Source organism: Herpailurus yagouaroundi, unplaced genomic scaffold, assembly GCF_014898765.1.
Source record: "Herpailurus yagouaroundi ecotype Mexico unplaced genomic scaffold, PumYag 28, whole genome shotgun sequence".
In the NCBI taxonomy this organism is placed as follows: domain Eukaryota; kingdom Metazoa; phylum Chordata; class Mammalia; order Carnivora; family Felidae; genus Herpailurus; species Herpailurus yagouaroundi.
The window spans coordinates 81,186,652-81,211,550 of NW_024412376.1; the positions used below are offsets into that span (position 1 = coordinate 81,186,652).

General features: G+C 34.4%; 1 protein-coding gene across 1 annotated transcript in view; it reads left to right on the forward strand.

Annotated features, from left to right (window-relative positions):
* The window catches only part of TACR3 (tachykinin receptor 3), a 92,222-nt gene that overhangs the window by 35,859 nt on the left and 31,464 nt on the right, over positions 1-24,899 (forward strand). The window contains exons 2-3 of the mRNA XM_040477072.1: positions 4,597-4,785; positions 7,406-7,556. Coding sequence (XP_040333006.1) covers positions 4,597-4,785; positions 7,406-7,556 — 340 coding nt within the window. The remainder of the gene's footprint in view (positions 1-4,596; positions 4,786-7,405; positions 7,557-24,899) is intronic.

The window sequence follows — 24,899 nt, forward strand, 5'->3', positions numbered from 1 at the left end:
AACGAATCTTTATCTTGTACAGACAATAGGCAGACAGCATTATATATATGGGCTTTACAGCCTAAAACATTGTCTACCGTGACCGGAAGCAAATTGGAAAACAGCAAAATCCACATCATTTGAGGGAAATATTCTTTGCATTGTTAATCAAGTGCATATCTGAAGGCTGCACACTGCCTTTCATACCAAAATTTTAAAATGTGTAGAGGCATAGTAAATCCAGAAACAGAGCTTACTAAAAATGCTAACAAAAGGAAGAATCATACCAGATATCAAGAACAATCGCACATGGAAAAGGCTTGCTTATTGAAAGTAAGTAACGGTATGTCGAAATATTCTGTTTAGACATCAAAGAACCAGAAAAGACCCTTCAATTATATCAGAAAAGTAAGTGGTAAAAGAATGTGGTCTTGTCTTAGAATGGAAAGGAAAATTGATAAAAGATGGCATTTAAAATAGGAGCTTTCAGTGGATGCTTCTAAGAATTACAGACTCTATAAAACATAATTTTAAACTTGTTTGAGTGATATGCTAATTGAAAGAGTGAAGAATCCAATCTTAGCTATTACCTATCAAATGATCATACTAAGGGCACTAATGTATTTGAGAATCTGTTTAGTAAAGGTAAGAATGGTAGTGAGAAGCTCAGACAAAAACCTGGGCAAAGCTAATGTGATCATATCAAAGATACATATTTCTTTAAAGGAGAAATAAAGTACTAACAATCATTTGAGTGATATTATATCGCAGATTGGATTATTTCTTCTCAAGGTCCAGAAGATATTTATTTGGATGAGCCTAAGGATCCATTTTTTTCATGCCTACTTTTGAGCAAATTGTTATTGCTGGAGAGAGCCACAGAACAGGAAATACTGATGCCCCAATGAATTCCTAATTACCAGTTTCAAATTAATCTTGTCAGCAGTGCCTGGCAACTGTACCTACTTCTATGGCCAACTGGCTCTCCCTTTCTACAATGTTTTAACATTCTTTTATTTTCCTCAAACCATTACCATAATTCAATCTCCCTGGTAACACCTTATTTCAAGCAACAATCATCTCTCACCCAAAACAAAACAATAGCCAGTTTACTTATTCCCACTGCTTGCATTATTTTCCTTCCTTCAATTAATACTAAAATCTCCTCACTAAAGGCTGATTATTCTCTTCCTTTGACTGATCACCTTGATTTTTCTCCATAGGACAAAAAATCTACGACCTGCTCTACAACTCTATCTCAGACCACTTCCTCCTTCACACTCTGTTTCCATTACAGTAGTCTTTATTCAAGTGCACAATGCTTTCCCCATCCTTTCCCTTCACTTTGGTTTCCTGGGCCTCTTGTACCAAAGTGCCACAGAGTGACTGGAAACAAGAGGATTTTACTGTCTTACCAGCTCTGGACGCTAGAAGTCTGAAATCAAGGGATTGGCAAGGGCCATGCTCCCTCAGAAAACTGTAAGAAAATCCTTCCTTGCCTCCTCATAGCTTTCTGTGGTTTGCTGGAAGTCTTTGGCATTCCTTGGCTTTTAGATGCATCAGTCAAACCTCCATCTTCATGTGGCATTCTCCATATGTTTCTCTCTATTCCCAAATTTCTTTTAAATCAGTCATATTGGGTTAGGGCCCACCCTAATGACCTCATTTTAACTCACTTGCCTATATAAAAACCCCATTTACAACTAAAGTCACATTCTGTGGTATTGGGGTTTAGGACTTAAACATACCTTTTTTAGAGGGACACAATTCAACCAATAAAAACTCAGCATTTGTGCAGGAGTTTTTCACATGTCATTTGTTCTTCCAGAAATCTTCCTAGCAACCCTTACTCTTCTGCCACCTTGCCTAGTTACCTTTCCAAATTTCAACCCAGAATGACTTGTCTTAGGAAAGACTGAGTCACAACCTAAATATGTTTTTCCCAGTAAATGGACTCACATGGCTATATATTCCTTGCCTTTTAACACTTATCATATTTGTAGTTTTGTTTATTTTACATTCCTTGGTTATTATCTGTCTACTTCACTAGACTGTGAGCTCTGTGAAGGTCATTTCTCCTTACTATTGTTTCATATACCACAGTAGGCATTCAATAAATGTTTGGTTGAATGAATAACAGATCACACCAGAAATGACAAAAATGTCAGCTTGAAGTTCCTAAATTTCTGCCTTCACTGAAGTGTTAGTTAATGAGAACATAAATTGACTGTCTTCATATAATCCCAACAAAACAATATTCTATCTGTTTGGAAATAATTTCTGTAATATAGAGTAACTTAACATCAAAATCAAGAAGCAACTTGTACTATTTTGAATTATCTGTGCTGTAATAGTAATACAGGACTTTAACACTGCACATGCCAGTCAAATTCTCTTTTCAGTCTCAAAAAAATCAACTCTCTAAACATCCAAATTTCATTCATAAACTTCCAGGCAAGCAAAAAAGCAAAATATCATGATAGAGTTGAAGAATATTCAGTTCAGTACAACAAAATTTATTGATAAGTGCTGTGCTTGGCTCTAGAAACTCCTTAAGCAACCAGCTAATATAATGAGAGAAATGCTGTGGTGAATCATAACCAACAGCAGTGGGAACAGAAATACCCAACTATAATTATTCCCTTTCTATGCTTGACTCTTGTCTTTAATATTGCACATAAACGCTTTCAGATTCAGAGGCAAAATAGGATTCTTTGGACGGTATCTACCTTGAATATTTTTTCCTCTCTTCCACAATTCCTTATATGAACTGCCATATTCAAAGTCTTCATCTGTATCCATATGGACTTTGGAGACTGGCAGAACTGTTTTAGAATTCCAGCTCTTACCATCTGGGTCATTTTGGCCAATCTACTTAATGTATTTAAGCTTCAGTTTCTTTTTCTGTAAAATAGAAATAATAATATTATCTGGTTGAGTAGACTGTTTTGGATGTTAAATATATATAATGTGTATAATAAATTGCCTGCTTATGGTTGGCAGTCAGGAAATGTTGCTATTATTCACCAACATAAGCATAAGAGATAAATTATAAAACAATTTTCAATTTCAAACATAGGCATTTTCAAAGCATAAGAGACTCTTAAAAACTGAGAACAAACTGAGGGTTGATGGGGGGTGGGAGGGAGGGGAGGGTGGGTGATGGGTATTGAGGAGGGCACCTTTTGGGATGAGCACTGGGTGTTGTATGGAAACCAATTTGACAAATAAGTTTCATATATTGGAAAACAAACAAAAAAACATAGGCATTTTATTTTAATTGTGTGGTTCACTTTATTTCCAAAAATATGGTACTGTTTTTATGATTTTTTACTTAACATTCATTTTTACCTATTAGCTGTCATACATAATAAATTAAGGATATTTCCTTTAAGTAAATTTCAACTAAAGTTAATATGATGAGTACTACATAGGTAAGTTCCAATATATCTATTAAAGGTCCAATTCTGCCTAATAGTCATAAAACAAAGGGCAATAAGCAAATTAAAAAAAACATTATTCTTATCTTGAAATATTTATTCTTAAAATTAAAATGTTTGGACTTAAGTAATAGTCATTCTTTGATTATATTGTTGCCTTTGAAAATTTTACATAAATCAAAATATATTTGAGAAACACATAATGGTCAATAGCAAAAACAATGTCAACAATGTTTTGTTGATAGAAATGTAAAAATATAATTAGTTTTGTGTATAATTTCAAATTAATTTTCTACTCTATTAGCCAGAATTTGGCAATTAGGCACATTAACCAATTTGAAACTGTCAATTGTTTCTCCCAGACATATTATTAATATTTTAACAAGTGAATAAAACTTGATTTTTGTTACCATATTCAAAGTTTCCAATTTCCCAAAACTTTGCTCTCTAAAAATCATATGTGTGTTTTTGAGAGTCTCAAGTATATTTTTCTATAACTATTATGTTATACATAGTTACACAGGCACTATGAAGATTTTCATGGTAAACCATGAATTCAATTTTAGAGGTAACAGCAAGGCATGGCCTCAGTCAAACTTGACTTATTTATTATTATCTGAATCCTGATCTTGTCTCGATATTTTTAGATGGAGTTGTTGATGATATCCTTTATAAGGGATTCCTCATTTTTGTCAGATAGGTTTATCCATATTAGTTCTCCAGAATTTTCTTCTAAAAAGTTAAACATACAGAAGAAAAATGGAGGTCTTGAGGTACAGAACTCATATTTTTAAGCACTTACTATGCACTTTTTCAGTTCCATTCAACAGACATTTATGAATTCTGATAATGTGCAAGGCACAGCGCAAATAATCAACACCTTTCACTTACCTTATTTCTATTGATCTTGACTTCACCCCTATGAGGTGAATGTTCTTGTTTCTATTTTTAAAATAATAAAGCTGAGGTTCAAAAAGTTTGAATAAGTGACAGAATAGGATTTGAACCTCAATATGCCTGATTCCTAAAACTATGCCATGATTATCATTCCATGCTGCCTCTACAAAGCAAAATCCTTATCAACTTGCTTACCAGAGACAGATAACTCCTTTGAAACTCCATTTTTAACTCTGCTAGCAAGAGAACCAACAAAATGGTTTTGTTTGTTTTTGTATAGGTATATGGCCATTATTGATCCCTTGAAACCCAGACTATCTGCCACAGCAACCAAGATCGTCATTGGAAGTATTTGGATTCTAGCATTTCTACTTGCCTTCCCTCAGTGTCTTTACTCCAAAATTAAAGTCATGCCAGGCCGTACTCTTTGCTACGTGCAATGGCCAGAGGGTCCTAAACAACATTTCACGTAAGTTAATTCTCTATTGTGATTTTCAATTCAATTTATTGAACATTTAAAGAACTATAGGTTGGGAGCAACAATTAAGCAAATAAAACATAAACATTTCCCTCAAGGGTCCATATGTTATTTGGGAAAAGAGACACATTGAAGTACTAGAATACATGGGTGCCTGGTTGGCTTAGTTGGTAGAGTAACTCTTGACCTCGGAGTTGTGAGTTTGAGCCCCACAGTGGGTGTAGAGATCACTTAAAATCTTTAAAAAAAAAAAGTTTAAAATACTACAATATGGTATGGTCAATAAGTTTTATAAATTACAAAGGTTACTAACATGAAAAATGAGATGACTTTTATATGGGGTAACTCTAGAGAGTTTCCTGGAGGAAGTGATAAAATCCCTGGAGATGAAAGCAATGCACAAAGGAAAGCAGGGTTGTTATTAATTGAGAAAAGAATGGGAAAGGAAGAACTGAAGCCCAAAGGTGCTGATTGTCCTTTTAAAGTCCTGGTTAGGGAAAGGCAGTTCTGGTAGGTTCTTGGTTGTGCTCCTTTGTTTTAGCATTAAAGAAACATAAACACTAGGTTGGAAAATAATTATGAATGTTATACAATAGAATTTGGTATTTCATATTTTGGACACATCTTAAGAAAAGCAAAAGGAAAAAAAGTAATTGGGCAACTGTTTGCATTTTTTATTCCGGTAATTTAAATTTTAATTCAATAAAATCTAATGCAGTGTCCTATTTTTTTCTTTAAAAAAAAAACCAATGATGCAAATACAATGGTAATCTTTTATAATTTTTTTAATGTTTATTTTTGAGAGAGAGACAGAGCACAAGCAGGGGAGGGGCAGAGAGAGAGGGAGACAAAATCCAAAGCAAGCTCCAGGCTCTGAGTTGTCAGCACAAAGCTGGACATGGGGCTCGAACTCGCAAACCACAAGATCATGACCTGAGCTGAAATAGGACGTTTAATATAATGGTCATTTTTTAAAGAAGTCACTTTATCAAACTTCTCTACCCAAAGTGCAGATTTGTTTTTAAGTCTTTATTATAATTCCAGTTAGTTAAGATACATTGTTATATTAGTTTCAGGTGTACAATATAGTGATTCAACAATTCCATACATCATCTGGTGCTCACCATGAGAAGTGCACTCCTTAATCCCCATCACCTTTTTAACCCACCCCTTCTCACCCACCTCCCTTCCAATAGCCATCAGTTTGGTTTTTTTTAATTAAGAGTATGTTTTTTAATTTTTCTCTCTCTCTTTTCCCCTTTGCTCATTTGTTTTTTTCTTAAATTCTACATATGAGTAAAATCATATGGTATTTGTTTTTCTCTGACTTCCCAGAGTCCAGATTTTTAAAGAAAAATATTAGGAAGTATTTAATTGAAGGAAAAGCAGGAAATAGTTATTAAACTGAAATACTGTTATTCTATCTGATATTAATAAATCTTAGCTGTATAACAAAATAAAAGTAATCGTAATAATAAAATTAAGTTATTTATTGACTGAATCGCTTCCCACTGACTGTAACTCAATACTTAAAAAGCTATCAGGAAACTGGAAGGCACGGAGGTTTAAGATTCCCTTTACAAAGAAACAGGTATTGAGAAGACTAGTATACCGAATTCTTTAATTTCCTTAAAGCCTTCCTAAGACAGCGGAAACTACACAAAACTTTATACAAATTTTAATTGTGTGGTTATATTATCAGTTGCCCTTCTATTCCTCCCCAACTGCATCCTTATCAATTTTTTAAATATTTATTTATTACTTTTGAGAGACAGGGAGAGACGGGGGAGGGGCAGAGAGAGAGGGAGACAGAGGATCCGAAGTGGGCTCTGTGTTGACCATGAGATCGTGACCTGAGCAAAAGTCGGATGCTTGGCTGACTGAGCCAGCCAGGTGCCCCTACATCCTTATCACTTTGACTTAAATCTATAAAAACGTAGAATTTAGTTTGCTAATTTATAGTATCTTGACACTGATGTGACTAACACACCCGAATGTTATTTACCAAATTAATAATGCTATCAAATGTGTCATGACATTAGAAATGCATGTAAATGTCTTTACCTGATGTTTTAAATTATAGTCATATATCTTGTGGATCCAGGATGGTTTAGAATATCTAGTTACATTTTTTTCCTTTGGATAAAAACAATTTATTTCAAATATTACTGATGTTGCAAGGGTATATAGAATAATTTTGCATGTGAGAAAATACCTGTCAGTTGATTTGTTTATTCTGTCTCATCTTTTTGTCTCTCATGATAAATTTAATTAGGTTAGCTCAACAATTACCAAGCAGAGAAATGGCATTCGTCCAGAACCTCTAGGCAAGGAGAGCATGGGCAGTTTAAATTAGCACTGCAATGCAGCTATACTTTTTGTATATGAATCAAAGATTGGCAAGGATCAGCTGGTAGCATTTGGACAAATATAGTGGACAAGAGCATGATATTTTGATCAATTTGTGAAATGAGGACTTGGAGAAAATGTGGAAATAATCTTTGGAATTTTCAATTATGATTTAAAAGAAAATGAATTCAAAGTTCCCCACATATTGCATCTCAATATGATCTTCAGCTTGCGTTTGTTCGTTTGTTTTTATTTCTTGCAGCTACCATATTATTGTCATTGTACTGGTGTACTGTTTCCCATTGCTCGTCATGGGTGTCACATACACCATTGTTGGAATTACTCTTTGGGGAGGAGAGATCCCAGGAGACACCTGCGACAAGTACCATGAGCAGCTAAAGGCTAAAAGAAAGGTACTGTTCATATAATTTTACCCAGCATTTGTGTAAGCGGCTCATCAGAGAGGAAAAACCTAGTTATGACATTTTAATGTAATATGATTTAATGCTTTACTCCTATTTTTTTGTCTTGTTTTCTTTCTATCAACTCTTTCTTTTAATTTATTTTTGTCTTCTATAAGCACTATCCATGTACAGAATCGGTGTGGAATAGTCACTTTCTTACAGGACTTTTATTTACCTTTTATAGAGTATTCTCAATTACTCCACCTGCAACTTATGAAATTTCACTTTAAGCCCAGTGATTATATTTCTGCAGTCCTTTATTGAACAGAATGCCTCGGATGCCCTCTAATCAACCAGCAGTTTCCTTTATCCCCAGGATCTCTCTTAGTATGTGCTATAGTTTCCTAATATCCATCTTCCTATCCCTCTCCCACGCCTCCTGCCCCTCCCCTACCTCAACCCGCCCCTCCCCTCCCTCACCCCCATCTGTACACAGTCATCATGTATGTCTGATTAAGAGATGAGAGCTGCATTAATATTCTTCTACAACTTATTGGGTGCATGAAAAAGCTTACTTTTGAACAATTCACATGAAACAAAAAGCTTCTAAAGATTATTATATTGACATTTTACTAGGATTATTTTTTTCATTAAGATGTTTTTACTATCATGTGACTCAATATGTGAAATTTTAAACAAATGTGTGGAGTTAAAAAGAATCTTACAATCATCTATTCCATCTTTCTCTCTTCAGTCGATGTATTCCTAATGCAAATCAGAAATGCTTTCCCAAAGATAAGAGTCATACTGATTATGCCAATTATTATTTATTCCATTTACGATTCACTTATTTATGTAGAACTACTACCTACCACATGGACACTTCCCTTAAAAAACACTCAACAATTTAAAAACCACTTACCTACAAACACTCACTTAACAAAGATCAATCGGGTTTTAAAATCTAATGTAGAAATGTGATTCTATTTTAGTACTGATATGTTTTTCCTCTGTTATCAGTAAATAGTGGAACATAAGACTTATGTTCAGTTAACATTTCACCATGGTCTCTAGTATTTGGAAACAAAAGAGTAAGCATGAAGTTCACATTAATTTAGTCATTTCAGCCTATAATATTATGGATTTATTTCTCTTTCAAAAAATTACCTTAAAAATGAAGTATACAAACAACTAAATCATGCCTTTAGCGTCTAACAAAAATTTAAATTTAAAATTTAAAAAAAGCCTCTAAAACTAGAAGAATTTCAACAACATGGTGACCTTAAGTTAATAGTTTCTCTTTCTACTTTGTAATTTCAACCCTCACTTGCTAACATCTTGCTCATATTGCAAGATACTCTTTGCAGGTACTATTTTCTTATAGCTATACTTCAGGTTCATCACATTAAATAACTGATACGGATTTCAGAATAATGTCTGCCTTTGTATTACTCACCTAATTTCTCATCTTTCATTTCCTTCTTATGGCTTAGGCATCTTTTTTTTTCTTTTTTCACATTTTTTCCCTGTTTACTCCTAAACAAATTAAAATAAGCCCAGTATTTGTTGATTATAGTTCTCTTTTTCTCATATACGTGATATCTTCTAGAAAGAAATGAAAAGTTAATCTAACTGTTCCTCTTTATTTTTGATTTGAGTCCCAGGGACAGGAAAAGCAAGAAAGAATATTTTTGTCTTTGGCCTTATATACCTGATGAAAGTAAGGCATAAATATTTAATTTTTATTTCATTACTCTTCAATTTCAAAGTATGAATATCAACTCAAACTGAGAGAGTGACCCTTCTAGAACATTTTAAGAAAGTCAGACATTTAAAAGCTTCAGTCCATATTTCTCTGAGATTGTGTTCTGGGCTAAAATAATACAAAATGACATTCATGCCATGAACTCATAATAAATCAACTTGTCCTTGGATTTCGTTCACAGGCATTTATTAGTATGATCATCAGTATCTCAGAAGTAATACTCATTTTGTCTAAAAATTTAAAATTTCAAAATTGAGCTGGCTTTCCTCTTAATTATTTGTATCCAAAATTAAAATATTGTCTGATATGGCTTGGAATATAGTTTTTTATCTAGTAATCATATGTTTTGGGTTTTTTTTAATGTATGTTTATTTTTGAGAGAGAGGAAGACACAGCACGAGCAGGGGAGGGGCAGAGAGAGAGGGATACAGAATCCAAGCAGGCTCCAGGCTCCGAGCTATCAGCCCAGAGCCTGATGTTGGGCTGAAACCCACAAACCATGATCATGACCAGAGCGAAAGTCAGATGCTCAATCGAATGACCTACCCAAGTGCCCCATATGATTTTTTTTTTAATTTTTTTTTAACATTTATTTATTTTTGACAGAGAGAGACAGAGCATGAGTGGGGGAGGGGCAGAGAGAGGGAGACACAAAATCTGAAGCAGGCTCCAGGCTCTGAGCTGTCAGCATAGAGCCCAACGTGGGGCTGGAAGTCATAGACCACGAGATCATGACCTGAGCGGAAGGCGGACGCTCAACCTGACCCAGGTGCCCCGCCCCATATGATTTTTATATTTTAATACGACAACTTAGGTCAAAAATATAAACCCTGCTCTGGATGAGCATTTTTAATTATACGCTATCTTCTGGAGAATAAATCTTTGATAATATAGATTGGATTTCAGAGATTAAACAAGAGAGTATTGGTTATAACAGTGCAAATTCATCATGACCATGGGGGGAAACAACTCCATAAGAAACTCTCAGCCAGCCTCCTGGTAATAAATGAGTAGTGGAACCCCCAAATACATGAAAAAATGAAAGCTTAAGAAATTTTAGTCAAATCACTGAAATCTTTGCAACTGTTGAGAAACATTGCTTTCATTTCTCTTTCTCCCCCAATCTGCAGAAATTGTGCTCAATTTCAAACATTGATTAAATTCTCTGAAGAACAGTCAGTAAAATAAATTACTATGTCTATGTTAAAGAGAATGTATCAATCCAAACATTAAACTAATATGAAACTTTCAGATAATTGAAGATTAACTTCCCTGTTCAATCTTGACATATGTCCTACCTAAGTATATATATATTGTTTGAAAATAATACTACTAGTTCTAGCCAACACCAGGTAAAAAGACTAAATATTAGTCCTAAGAAATAAGTTAATACTTCTGGAAATATTTCCTCATTAAAACTGGAGTGCTGAAAATGAAAATCACTATTAAAATCCAATGACTCTACAAAGCTCACTAAACGCTAGAAGGATTGTCTGATATTTGAGTCACATATATAGAACTAGTCTTCCAAAAAAATGGTAACAATCACACTAACAAACTCTTTCTTATATAAGTGTATTTTACAACTTCAAAGCACATTGTATACCTCATTGCACAACCAGATATCCTTAATTTATAGTAAATGTTCTAGATTTTAAATTACTGTATGTTATATACCTATTGGCTTTCAATATAAGACTATTTAAAAATGCATATTGAAATAATAATGTACCTTTAATGTAATAAAGTGATTAACTTAAGAATTCTGGCACTTTATTTTTTTTAATTTTTAATTTTATTTAAATCCAAGTTAGTTAACATATAATATAGTAATGATTTTAGGGGTAGAATGTAGTGATTTATTTACCTATAACACCCAGTGCTGATCCCAACAAGTGCCCTCCTTAATGCCCATCACCCAGGTAGTCCATCCCCCCACCCAATAACCCTCCAGCAACCCTCAGTTTCTTCTCTATGGTTAAGAGCCTCCTATGGTTTGCCTTCCTCTCTCTTTCGCTTCTTATTTTTCCTTTCCTTCCACTATGTTCACCTGTTTTGTTTCTTAAATTCCACATTATGAGTGACATCATATGATATTTATCTTTCTCTGACTTACTTCACTCAGCATTATACACTCTAGCTCCATCTTCATTGTTGCAAATGGCAAGATTTCATTCTGTTTGATTGCCAAGTAATATTCCATTATATATACATATATATATGTGTGTGTGTGTATACATATATATATATATGTATATATATATATAGTTATACTAATGCTTACATTCCAGTGTGAGAATAATTTAGAGTCTAGAAGAAAAAACTGACCCTGGTCTACTTTATTCTACTTACAGATGGATATAGCCACAGATTTTGGCTACCTTTAAAAGCCCGGCTAAGATACCATGTATGAAAGTAATCTACTTGAAGTCATAACAATTATACACCAAAATCTGAAACTGTATCTCTTTATGTTGGAATATAAAAAGTCAGAATTTAAATATCTAGTGCAGGGGCACCTGGGTGGCTCAGTCAGTTAAGCATCTGACTTTGGCTGAGGTCATGATCTCACGGCTCGTGTGTTCGAGTCCCATGTTGGTCTCGATGATGACAGCTCAGAGCCTGGAGCCTGGTACAGATTCTATCTCCAACTTTCTGTCCCTCCCCTGTTTGCACACACTCTCTCTATATATATAAATAATCATAAAAAAATTTTTAAATATCAAATGCATAACTCACAAGCTGATTTAAAATACATTTGCAGTTTAAAAAATCTATACTAGAATGATAGCTCTGATCATTAGCTAAAATTTAATGAATCCCTTTCTTACTGCTATTCTAGATTAAAACCAAATGCAGTATAAGGAGGAAATGAGTAGGGGGTGCTAATATCTCATATTTAGGATGTTTTGGTGAAAGAAATCAGACATACTTTGACTTTTTTCAGCTTTGTCCATATTGTTCCATTTCCTTCAGTTTCTAGGAGTCAGAAAACTAGAGATACTGTCTCGTAAACCATTGTAATGCTTATTTGAGTTAGGATCCTATCTACAACTAAATCTACACAGCTACGATTTGAACTCATTCACTTTAGAAACAGAAGAGTTGCTATCCGTCTCTCACATAGTATTCTCATAAATTGAGTACTTTTGGCAATGTGACATTCCCCTATAAATGATACTAAATTCTTTGCAATGACAAAATATATCCCAAAATATATGTATGAGTCTGCTGGCATCTTGGAGTAACCATGTACAACTTAAATTCCAGAAGCTCAGTGGTCAGCAAGGTGGAAAAAATAAATTATACTTATTAATAGATATATGCGGTAGACATAAAAAATAGCTTAATACTTTAATTATAATTATTAAATGTATCTATAAGAAAAATAAATGTGGCTAGATAGAGAATGAAAACCAATGATAAGAATTATATCCGATCAACTTTAATTCATTCATCAAAGGTGATTTATTAAAAGTTCCCATTGTGGAAAGACCATTGATAAAGTTGGTCTGATATCAGAAAAAAAAAAAAGCTGTCTTGTAATATTCTTTTTTTTTTGTCTTGTGATATTCTTATAAATCAGGTAAAGAAAAATGGCCCTGTTGCAAATCGCATTAATATTGATTGAATTTGGATGCTCCACGTGTGCTGATGAAAAGAATGAAGTCAGTCTAAATGGAGGCTTTGAGGGGCATGCCACAGAGATCTACTCTTAGTACTAGCTCATCAGAATTGATAAATAACATGAATATCAATTCTGTGGCCATGATAAATGAGTCTACAGATAGAGACAGAATATTAGATGACTGAATCAATAACTAGGAAGGCCAAGTACACAGTGTCATATGCATGATAAGTTGTCCACACTTGTATGGTCTTGATCCCATGGCTGACCAGAAAGAGCAGGGTTTGGATGTCAGTGATCTCTATTCTAGTTATTGTGCTATCAACATGTGATCTTAGACACATCTCTTTAACTTTATTAGGCCCTGTTTACTGAAGACTGTGGAGGTTTGAAGAAGGCCCCTTTGGGATTAAAATTCTTTGATTCTAATGCCTAGCACCATGCCTTTTACCTAGCAAGCACTTGGTTCTTATGGGTATTTCCCTCTTCTCATGCCATTTTCTATCACTTTCGATATGGGGAACCTAAAACTGAATGCAGAATTCAATTCTGGACATTTACACCCAACTCTCATTTTACTCCTTTTAATAAATCAGTGATTTGCATTTAAGATGGCTGTAGATTTTATCAAGACTTAGAGTTGAAATACATTAACTATAAAATCAGTTTTCAAGAAGCCTAGAGTTGCTTGTTTTTTCCTATATATTAATTTAACAAAAAATATAAATGGAAAATTTCCTGTGATGACATTTAACCAAAGTACAACAACAGCTCAACCACAGGGAGAAAAAGAGTTAGCTTCAACTTTTCAAATTCACCCTATAAACCCCTTATTCCTAGAAAATTTCCATTAAAATAAGGTGAATCAATAATTTACTAGCACATTTCCTTCTCTGTGTTTTAATATTTACATCAAATTTTATGCTATTAATCTGAACTTCTTCCTAACAATTGTCTTCCTTTAGCTACCCAGCTGGAGCAAATAAAGTAATACAACATGTGCACATTTTTCTAAAAGAGAACTCACTGTGCAAAGTCAGCAGTGGCAAATGTCCAGATTAACTGAAAATCTGCTGAAATGTTGGCTTTGTGAATAAACTAGAAGTTTGTGTCTGAACTCTTTCTCCATAAGCAATTGTTTAATCCTTATGTTTTTGTTGCAATAAAAACACTTGATATAATTTAGACTTCAAATATTAATACATTATGTAGATGTACAAGCTTGTATATAATGCAGTGTGATTTTCCTATCTTTGTGTTCCTCCTTCATTTCTCTGCCTCTATGACACATTTACATGTATTTCCATGCATCTTTCCCCAATAACTTGGCACAATATTATTATTCATATTATTAATCATAAAACCATATATCCCTTTTCAAATATCTCAGTTTTTAAGAAATATACATCTCATGTGTTCTTTCTTTTCAAATGTATATTATCGTCCAGGTACAAAATCAGTATTATAATAGTAGGATTTTCTAGGGAAATGAAATCAAGAACTATAAAATATATTTTTAAGTTTTCATCATGTATCACAAAATATCTCCTCCATAAAGAAAAATATTTTAAGCACTTTTATATAGAAGTTCTTGATAATTTATCAACCATTTTTCATTCAGGCACTTTGAGAAAAGTTTGTGCTTTGGCTGGTGGATCAATGAGAATCATTAGAACATATCTGCTTTTTTAACTTTGAAAATTATCTAAATATTTTAGTCCATCAGGACACAATGAATATTTATATGATTGGGTCTTTAAAAACCTTACTGTCTTCAAGAAAAAGAACAAAGATCAAAACAAAGTAAAAAAATACTTGAAATTGATGGTAGATAGGAAGAATATTACCATGAAGTACTTCTAATTGAAACAGTGAAGCTTAAAGAAAACGAATACCTGTGGGCGCCTGGGTGGCTCAGTCGGTTGAGCGTCCGACTTCAGCTCAGGTCACGATCTCACGGTCCATGAGTTCGAGCCCCGTGTCGGGCTCTGGGCTGATGGCTCAGAGCCTGGAGCCTGCTTCTGATTCTGTGTCTCCCTCTCTCTCTGTTCATACTCTGTCTCTCTCTGTCTCAAAAATAAATAAAAACGTTAAAAAAATTTTTTTAAAAAAGAAAACGAATACCTGTTCAGTCCACTAACTTTTACCCCACCTGGGGCTATAACCCGCAATCAGGAGTGCCTCCTGCACCTGAGCTTTGCATTGACTGCAAATGCCACTTGGTTTAAAACCTTTGATTAAATCTTCTCCCTGTTCTCTATGGGTGGCAGTGGATAGGAATCATTTTTAAAAGCCTAGAAAAGTTTCTATATATTTATTTCTGCTTTTCCAGTAATACTCAAGAAGAGTAATTGTTTACTCCTTTTTGAAAAGATGGCACTTTAGGAGGAAATATCTACCGCCCTTCAGTGCTTGGCAATCACTTGAAAAGATTTCTCTATGGATTACCCATTAATATTTCTCATTCTGCAATCACAGGTGCAGGAAGATTTGGACCAAGTTCAGAAATCATGGATTTCTCACAGGAAAAATTAAGTTTAGTGTGTGAAATCTATAACAAGTGCTACAAAATCAATCTGCAGGAATCTGTTGCATTTCTATACACTGATAACAAACTATCAGAAACAAAAATGAAAATCCCACTTGAAATTGTATCAGAAGAAAGAAAATACTTAGGAACAAATTTAACCAAGGAGGTAAAGACCTGTACACTGAAACGATAAGGAATTGATGAAAGAAATTAAAGGTAACACAAATAAGTGAAAGTCCAGGCTCAGGGATTAGAAGAATTAATATGTTAAAATGTCCATACTACCCAAAGCAATCTACAGACTCAATGCAATTCCTATCAAAACTCCAATAGAATTTTTTTTTTACAGAAATAGAACAAACGATCCTAAAATACGAATGGAACCACACACACACACACACACACACACACACACACACAAAACCCTGAATAGCCAGCTAAAGCAAACTTGAAGGTATCATAAATGGAGGTATTATGATCCTTAATTTCAAACTATATTACAAATGTATAGTAACTAAAATATTATGGCATTAGCATTAAAGCAGACACATCAATCAATGGAACAGAACTGAAAGCCTAGAATTAACTCACACATATATGGTTGATTATTTTACAACAAAAGAGCCAAGAATGTAAAATAAGAAAAGGAGAGTATGCTCAATAAATGATATTGGGAAAACTAGACAGATACATACAAAAAAAATGAAACTGGACCACTGTCTTACAATTCTCAATACTTCAGGACACACAAACACATAAATGTACACATGAGCATAGTATCAATTATTATAGGTTTTACAAAATCACTCTCTATATGGACAGATGAGATTGAATAAAACTCATCTACTGATGTGTGTTATCTAAAACTTAGATCCAGCTCAAGTTTATTTATATGAGTTGTGGATTGAGATTCCAGTTTTATTTTCTAGATGCTTCTCTGTTGTATCCACCACTACTTATTGCATAACCCATCGTTTCCAACACTAACTTAAAATGTCACAACTATCATATTCTAAATTCCTCAAATGTGTTTGAGACTCAGTCAACTTTCTGTTCTGTTCTATGGAGCTGTTCATGCTCATCACCACATTGGTTAAATTAATGAAACTTTATAATGTATTTTAATATCTAACAGGGCAACTCTCCACTGCATTTGTCTTTTTTCTTTCCAGAATCTTCCTAGCTATTTTTACTTGTTTACTTTTACATAAAAATTCTATAAAAACATTTTGTCTATTTAAAAATGATTTTTGTTTTTGGAATTAGATGATAACATTTATTAACTTTGAGAGAACTGGACCATAAATATTTAGTAAGGAGAAACAGAAAGGGTTAATGAGTGGATTAAACCAATGGCATTCTTTTATGTTACTTGAGACAATTGAATGTAATGACTGGGAGCAGAGATTCTTAGTGTGGCAAGTTCAAATGCTGACTCTGGGGCATATCTTGGGTAGTATAAACTACCTGAGCCCCAGAGAGGCTACAACCCTTTTAAAATGAAGTGAAAATAATAATAATGCATGAATATCCATATGGTTGTATAGACATTAAGTGAAGCAATACATGTTAAGTCTCCAAAAAGTACCTAGCTCATAGAACTGTTCTCAGTGGGGCACCTGGGTGGCTCAGTCGGTTAAGCATGCGACTTCGGCTCAGGTCATGATCTTGCGGTTCATGAGTTCGAGCCCCACATCGGGCTCTGTGCTGACAACTTGAAGCCTGGAGCCTGTTTCAGATTCTGTGTCTCCCTCTCTCTCTGACCCTCCCCCGTTCATGCTCTGTCTCTCTCTGTCTCAAAAATAAATGTTTAAAAAAATTAAAAAAAAAAAGAACTGTTCTCAGTAATTGATATCTGTTACTTTAGGCAACTTTACCATGAATATACATGCCAGTATTGTAGAGATCAGAAAGCATCATGTGGTAGCAAATTAAAGAGGTATAAAGTTGGCCATTTGTCTTTTTAAACATAATATTGACCTACATTGTGTCTGTGCTCTTACTCCCCTTCATTTATATCATCCATCCGTCCACCTGCTTACACTGACTTCCTTCCACATACATATTATTTAATTCTCACAATAGCTATATGAATTTTTCTTGCTTTACAGAAAAAATGAAACTAAGTCTCAAACTTATAAAACTAGTAAGTGGCAGAACTTGGACTTGAATCTTGGACACAAGTTTTTAGGGCTGTGTTCTTTTAGAGAACTAGTTGAAAGACCCAGGTTTCAGAATGATACCTTATGTCTATTACTTGTATTATACAAGGTACATTCCTATATATTGTCTGTACTGACCTTCATAATTTCCACAGTAAGTAGGCCTCATGGAAGGTATTTCCTTCCATTCAACAAATGAAGGAATTAAAGCTCTAGGAAGGTGAACGTTGCCCAAACTTAAACAGCTGGTAGTTGTACACATGGAACCCATTTAGTGCTATGGAATGCAAGATAACCATTCCTTCCATTACGTTCAACACACAGAATTGGCAGCTACCCTTAGCCAATATTTTGCTCATTAAAGTTTTCTGCCTGGTCATTCTGTTACACATCTGAGCTTACTCTAGAATAGTGCTGTCCAATGGAAATTTCTGTAATGAAGGAAAGGTTCCATATCTGCCATGTCCAATGTGGTAGTCATTAGCCACATGTATCCAATGAATTAACACCAAATACAGCTACTATAACAAGAAATGAAAATTATTTTATTTTATTTTATTAATGTAAAATGATATTTAAATCATCACATCTGGGTAGTGACTGCCATATTCTTATCAGTGATGCTCTAAAAAGACATAAGAACAATAAACCAACTAATTATTATACAACCAAGTGTTTACTCTCACTTACTGTGATAATATAGTAAGAATTGAAGAAAATTAGCAATTCTACCATTAGATTCTTAGAAAAAATAAGATTCCTTTAACATTTTGCTTATAGGATTCTGATATTTGAAATATTTTTTCTCTATTCTTGATTCTTATTATGTGTCTTGTGCATTTCAACTGTATTGTGTCACATATATACTTATTTTTGCTAAGTTTCTGAAGCCATAAGTAAAGATTTCTTTGAAACAAAAGGGCCATCATGACTTCATTGCATTTCTGACATCATACCTAAAACAAACACAGGTAACATATTTGTGCAGGGCTAATGGGAAAAACAAAACAAAACATGAACTGTGGAGTCACATTGGCTGGTTTGATTCCTGGATTGTCAGCTACTGGTTCTCTGACTCTTAATCTCTCACCCTCCATTTCTTATTTATAAAATACCAAAATACTTTTTCTTTTCTAGAAACTTTTTGATGAGGGCTAATCAAGATAATGTATGTATTAAAGTGTCTGGTACCTAATGCTCATGAATATGCGATTCCAGTCTGCTCTCACTTTCATCGTTTCGTGAGACGAAAATAAACCTAATTATGATCACCAATAAAAAGAACAATGCTTATGGTAGCTTTATAAAAGCAACAAGCATTTATTGTGCTTGTTCTGTGCCAGACACTTGATTTCGGTACTTTAAATAGATTAGCCAATTTAATTCTGACCACCACATGGGGAAGGAACTATTATTATTTCATTTTACAGATGAAGAAGCAGTCAATAGATAGGTTAAGGAACTGCCTCATCTATTGAATAATAAAGATTTGAAGTCAGCAAATCTTATTCTAGAGAATGTGTTCTTAACCTATTACACTGATCATTTCTGTATGTTGCTCAAGGGGGGAAGTAAATAAGATAAAGTAGTTCTTTACTTATTTTTTGATTTGTTTAATTAGCAATAATACAATTGAATTACATTATTATATTATTTACTGACATTCTTTTTTTTAAGTTTTATTTATTTAATAATACACCCAACATGGGGCTTGAACTCACAACCCTGAGATCAACAGTCACACCCTCCTCCAACTGAGCCAGCCAGGTGCCCCATTTTTATTGACATATTCTGAGTTAAAAGGCATTTGAAGATTAAACTAACCAAAATATATAACAATGTTTTGGAAAAATAATTATTTCCCAGTACCAGCAGTCAACTTAAAATTTATTTCTAGTACCAGCAATCAACTTAAAAATTAATTCTTAATAAACAATTCATCGGTAAACTAAGACTGCATGCAGTTACCCAACTGAAGAGGCATCTACTTTAGATATGTAAAAATGTGCACTAAAAATGTGTTTCTGATCATTACAAACCATAAAAATTCCCCAAATTTTCATAAGAAGAACATTATATCACATCCTCTGAAGGATAATAACGGTGAATAGAGGCACAACCACCTACTGAGCATCGTGAGCACAAATTCCTCTGCTCATCTCTCTTGCTCCTTCCTTCCATTCTCCACACCAACAACCTACTGAAGCCCAAGTCAGAGCTGCAGAGAAAAGTGCTTCTGCCAGAACTACCTCCTCCTATTTACATTTATTTTATTTCAACTTTTTATTATTTCCAATTCATTTTTAAAAACCTTTCAACCAGTGCAGAAAATTCCACCGATAGCGTTGCTCCTCTTTACTAGAGGTAACTACTTAATAGCAGGTTAGTAAAACATTCTTTGAAAGAGATGAATTGCCGAGTGATCATTTATGCAGCTATTTTTGTGCTTCCAAAAGGAAGAGAGGGAATATCACCTGTTTTCTTCTATTCCTATTTAATTTTGCATCATTGTCATACAGGCTGTGTTAATAGTCACGTGCAGTCTTCAGCTTCTGACACTTTGTCAGCAGGGGATGACTCTAGCTGTTTATTCAGCATGGTGACAGATTGATTGGTACTGACTCATATTTATATACTTTCTCCAGCTTCCATTTCAAAAGACCCCATTTGTTGGAACAAGAGCTAACTTGGGATACCTGTGGTAAAAAAAAAAAAAAATTAAAGCAAATACAGCTAACCTAAACCCTAAGAAAATGAGCTCATAAAACCAGATGGCCATTTTTTTAAGCAATTCAAATGAAGACAGAAGTCCTCTCATTCAAATTCATAGTAAATAAGCTAGCATGGACCTCTGTTACTTTATTCATTTTTGAAATAAATGGCCATTAGGATTGTAAAATCTAGATTTGATAACATTGATACTCAATGTTTCTTTAGTTAACTATTTTTAATTATAATAAGATCAGAAGCTTAAGCACTGATGGGTGGGTGGATGGATGGATGGATGGATCGATGGATGGATGGATGGATGGATGAAAGAATAAGGTTTTGAATCAGCTACCTACTCATGAGTCACGTATATGATCTCATTTAATAGTCTCACTAACTCTGAGGTTCTACTGTACTACCTAACGGCTAGTGTAACCAAGGTTTAGAGTTTAACTTGCTTAAAATTATGTATTAAGTGAGTAGAGGAATCTTATTTGGATCCTAAACTAACACTAAAGTCAAGGAAATAACCCACTGCTATCCTATCTCCCTTTATACAGTTAGAGTACATTATGCATAATGTCAGTAAAAGAGATTTTAAAAAGAAGGGAAATAATTCATGTTACCATTCTAACACTGTTTAGCTTTTTATACAATGAATGCTCAATACATAAATGTTAAAAAAACAAATTCCTTCCATAAGTTAAATCAGTCTTATTCTATTGTCCATGTAACTCACAGTACCTCTCACCTCTTTCAACTATCCATGAATGTTCCATTCATCATGGAATTTTATGTTAGATTTGTTTTAATTTAGTGCTGACATAATCTTCCATCTTTCTACATGGAATCTCTTATCTGGAAACAGATTGGTTTTTATTCTTTAATGTATAATTTTCTTCTTCATTCATGACTTTTCATTCCACTTTCAGTACATACAGCTTTGAGGCTAACAAGATTCTTGTTAGAATTTATTTCAATGTTTTCCACCTCTTATCTGATAAAGTAAATCTCTATAAACATTAATGTCTCTTCCCCCTCCCAAGACTAACGTCCATCTCTAAATGCTGTGTCCTCCTGTTTCACATGCGTGAGTAGTTTTTAATGTAAACTTAAAAACTTTTAGCCAGGCTATGTGTGCATACATGAAATATCCACTTTGCCAACAATGACATATTATTTAATAACCATTTACAATATTTAATTTTAGAATTAAGCTGTATTTAAGTTTGAGTACTTTTAGAGTATTCTAAAAAGTAGAGAATGAAAGAATAAGGTAGATTAAAAAGGCAAATGATCTATATGATCTGAAGAGAAAACAGTGTATTGAAAGAATACAGCAGATTAAAATTAATTTAAACTTAATGTTTGTAGTGTTCCTAACAAATGTGGGTCATTTTATCACAGGTAAAGCTTCTGATCTATTGTAGAATACTGAGTAGGAGATATGCCTTACTCACCATTGTATCCTCAGTGCTTAGCATAATGCCTCTGGATGAATGGATGGATGGATGAAAGAAAAAGGTTTTGGATCAGCTACCTACTGATTATATAGATTATAAAATGTGAAGTCACCTGATGTGACTTGTTAAAAGTCAAAATCATTGAAGGGAAGAACGAGGTCTGGAATTTGGACTTCCTGAGCTCCACCCTGCTATTCTGCCCCTCGTCCCAGCACACACAGGAAAGATTTGAGTCTAAATCTGCAGAATAAGGTCAGTGTCTTCAGAACTATGTTAATATCCTCAGCACTAAAAATGAAGTCTACTTATCTATTGCTGAATGAGTTAAACTGCTCTTGAAAAGTTTTCATATTTCATTAAATAAAAGTATTTCTCAGCCCAGCCACAAGTAAAATATGGTATAGGACTTTCCCTATTGTACAGATTCTTCCAATAAGCTGAGAAGTCTAGTCAGTAAAAAGACTTTATATTATGCATATAATACTCATTATACGATTCTAAATCCCTTTAATATAAAACTATGCTAGAAAAAAAAATGCCTCTTTTCATAAAGGAGAAAAACACATCCCTGCACCTTATTCAGCTTTTTAAAGACCCTGTTTCTAAATTCAGTCCCATTCTGGGGTAGTGGGGATTAGAACTTTAACACATGAATTTGGGAGGGGGACACAATTCAGCCCTTATCAATATCAAATATAAGTTGCCTGACCATGTAAAATAATTAATCAAGAGGTTCAGTTAACAGAATGATGGGTAGCAGGGGTATACTTTTATGCTTAAGTTTTTCGTACCTCCATCGCAGACTTGCTAGCCTAGCAAACATTTCCACAAACTTCCCATTCTGCCCCATGCCCTCAGCTGGTAAACTTCAGCTATAAGTCTTTTTCCTAAAAAAAAGAAAGAAAGAAAGAAAGAAAACTCCCTTCCAAAAACCCAAGGAATACATTGAAGAACAAGCTTTTCTTTCTTAGTGCCCCTTTGGTTGACATCTAGGACACAGGGGTTGACAGAATCAAGGGCTCTCTCTCTGCTGGAGGCAACCAGTACAAGATATCAGATTACATTAGCCACTTCAGCCACTGGAGTAGCAGCTATGTGAATTCCACATGTGTAAGTATAGGGCTCACCGTGGATCTACCTTGGTTAGGTAACAGAATATGCATATCAGTTATATTTCAAAATATCTGCCAGATATGATTTAGGAGTGTTGAGGTGATGTGGGGGAGAAAGGTGCAAGGAAAATGTATGAGTTCGATAGAGAAGCCATAATTAACAGCCACAGACTAAGTGACTTAAAAACAGAAATTTATTTTCCCGAGGCCCTGGAGCCTGGAGATCAAGGTGTCGGTAGGGTTTGGTTTCTTTAAGGTCTCTTTCCCTGGCTTATAGATGACCATCTTCCTCTAGAATCTTCCGGTGAGTTCCCTCAGTATCTAAGTAAGGACAGGAGTCATATTAACTTAGGATCCACCCATATGACCTTCACTGCACCTTATTTAGCTTTTTAAAAACCCTGTTTCTAAATTCAGTCCCATTCTGAGGTACTGGGGGTTAGAACTTTAACACATGAATTTGGGAGGCGGGCACGATTCGGCCCTTAACAAAGAAGTTATTCATAACTTTTAGAAAGAAATCCTCTGATTAAGTCATTTCAGGGTTCTGGAACTTGCTGGCACCAAGGAGTATTTCTATTTCTGCTGTTACAAAGATGTAAGTTCCTTAACAAGTTGAGAGTGGCTAGGTTAGTGCTCCCCTCCACTTCATTCAATAGGCTTATTGTCAACCGAAAAAGTCGAAACCATTTTTGTGTTTGTTTGACTTGAACATTTTACTCTTTTTCATCTTTATTTGGCAGTTTGCTTTTGAGAGCCCTTTCACCACCGTTATCCTCCAGCCCTTTTTTTTTCATCCCTACCCTCAATGGAACAGTTCCTTTTAAAACTATTTCACCTTCCCATCTTTACACAATCTTTGCAGTGATTCGAAGTGCCCGGCATGATACCTGCACCCCCCAACCCAGTGATCTATGACTCTTACTCCCCCCTCCCACCCATGGTTAATGAGAGCCAGTTCCCAGTAATATCCCATTTTCATTGACCATCAGTTATGTGACCTGGTTTTTAACTAACTTCATGTATATCACTTTTTCTCGTGTGTCCTGAATGAAAAATGTAAATTTTCCCAAGGACTGTAGATTAGTGGAAAGGGAGAATTTGTCTCTCAAAACATAAAACTCCTTTGGCATGTCTTCCCAAGCCAGCAACCAGGTAATTATGTACATCTCTCTCTCCCTCTTTATCTTCTCTTTCTCCACCTTTCCTTCTTGCAGCCCCTGCTTGGTCCATTTCTCTGCTCCAGAAAGACCAATGCACCCACAATTTTTAAAGAAAAAGTTAGCACTGTCCCAAATTTAGTTCAAACTGTAGCACTGTTCCTATAATTCAAATAAGTCCAAACTGGCAAATTCCCATCTATGTCTATTACCCTTCTCAGCAAACAATATATCCTTCTTTATACTCAATTTTGCTCCACTCCAAGACAGGAGATGGTTACAAATAGAAAGATAATGTTGTTGTTGTTGTTGGCAGCGGCATCACTGTTTTCTGTCACAGTACGTTGCATAAGCCCTTTATGTATGTGATTCTAATTATTTGCTCTAAGCCTTTTTCAGATGTCTTTCTGCTCCTTTTTTTATTTTCATTTCATCTCTGAAAAGATTTCAGAGAGACTTTACTCCTTTGTGTAGATGGCTAATGCTAAAGGACCACGATTCTCTGTATTTCTATATGCTTTCCTCAGTGTATTTCTGAATTTATGTATTTTTTAATACATAATACATAAATATACTTATATTCCTTCCAAAGCTCTCTTTAATCTGTTTTTATTTGGAAATAGTTAGAACTGGTGAAGTCATACATTGTGAATTTTTCTTATGTTTTCATTCTCAGGTATTATCCTCAGATTATTTCTGCCTCATTATTTTATCATTCTCCAACATGATCTGGCAGCATTATACAAATCTCTGAAATAGGAATTTCTAAAGCCTTTTGCCACAGCCATCTAAGCCCAGCTGAGAAGAATGATTTTCACATTGA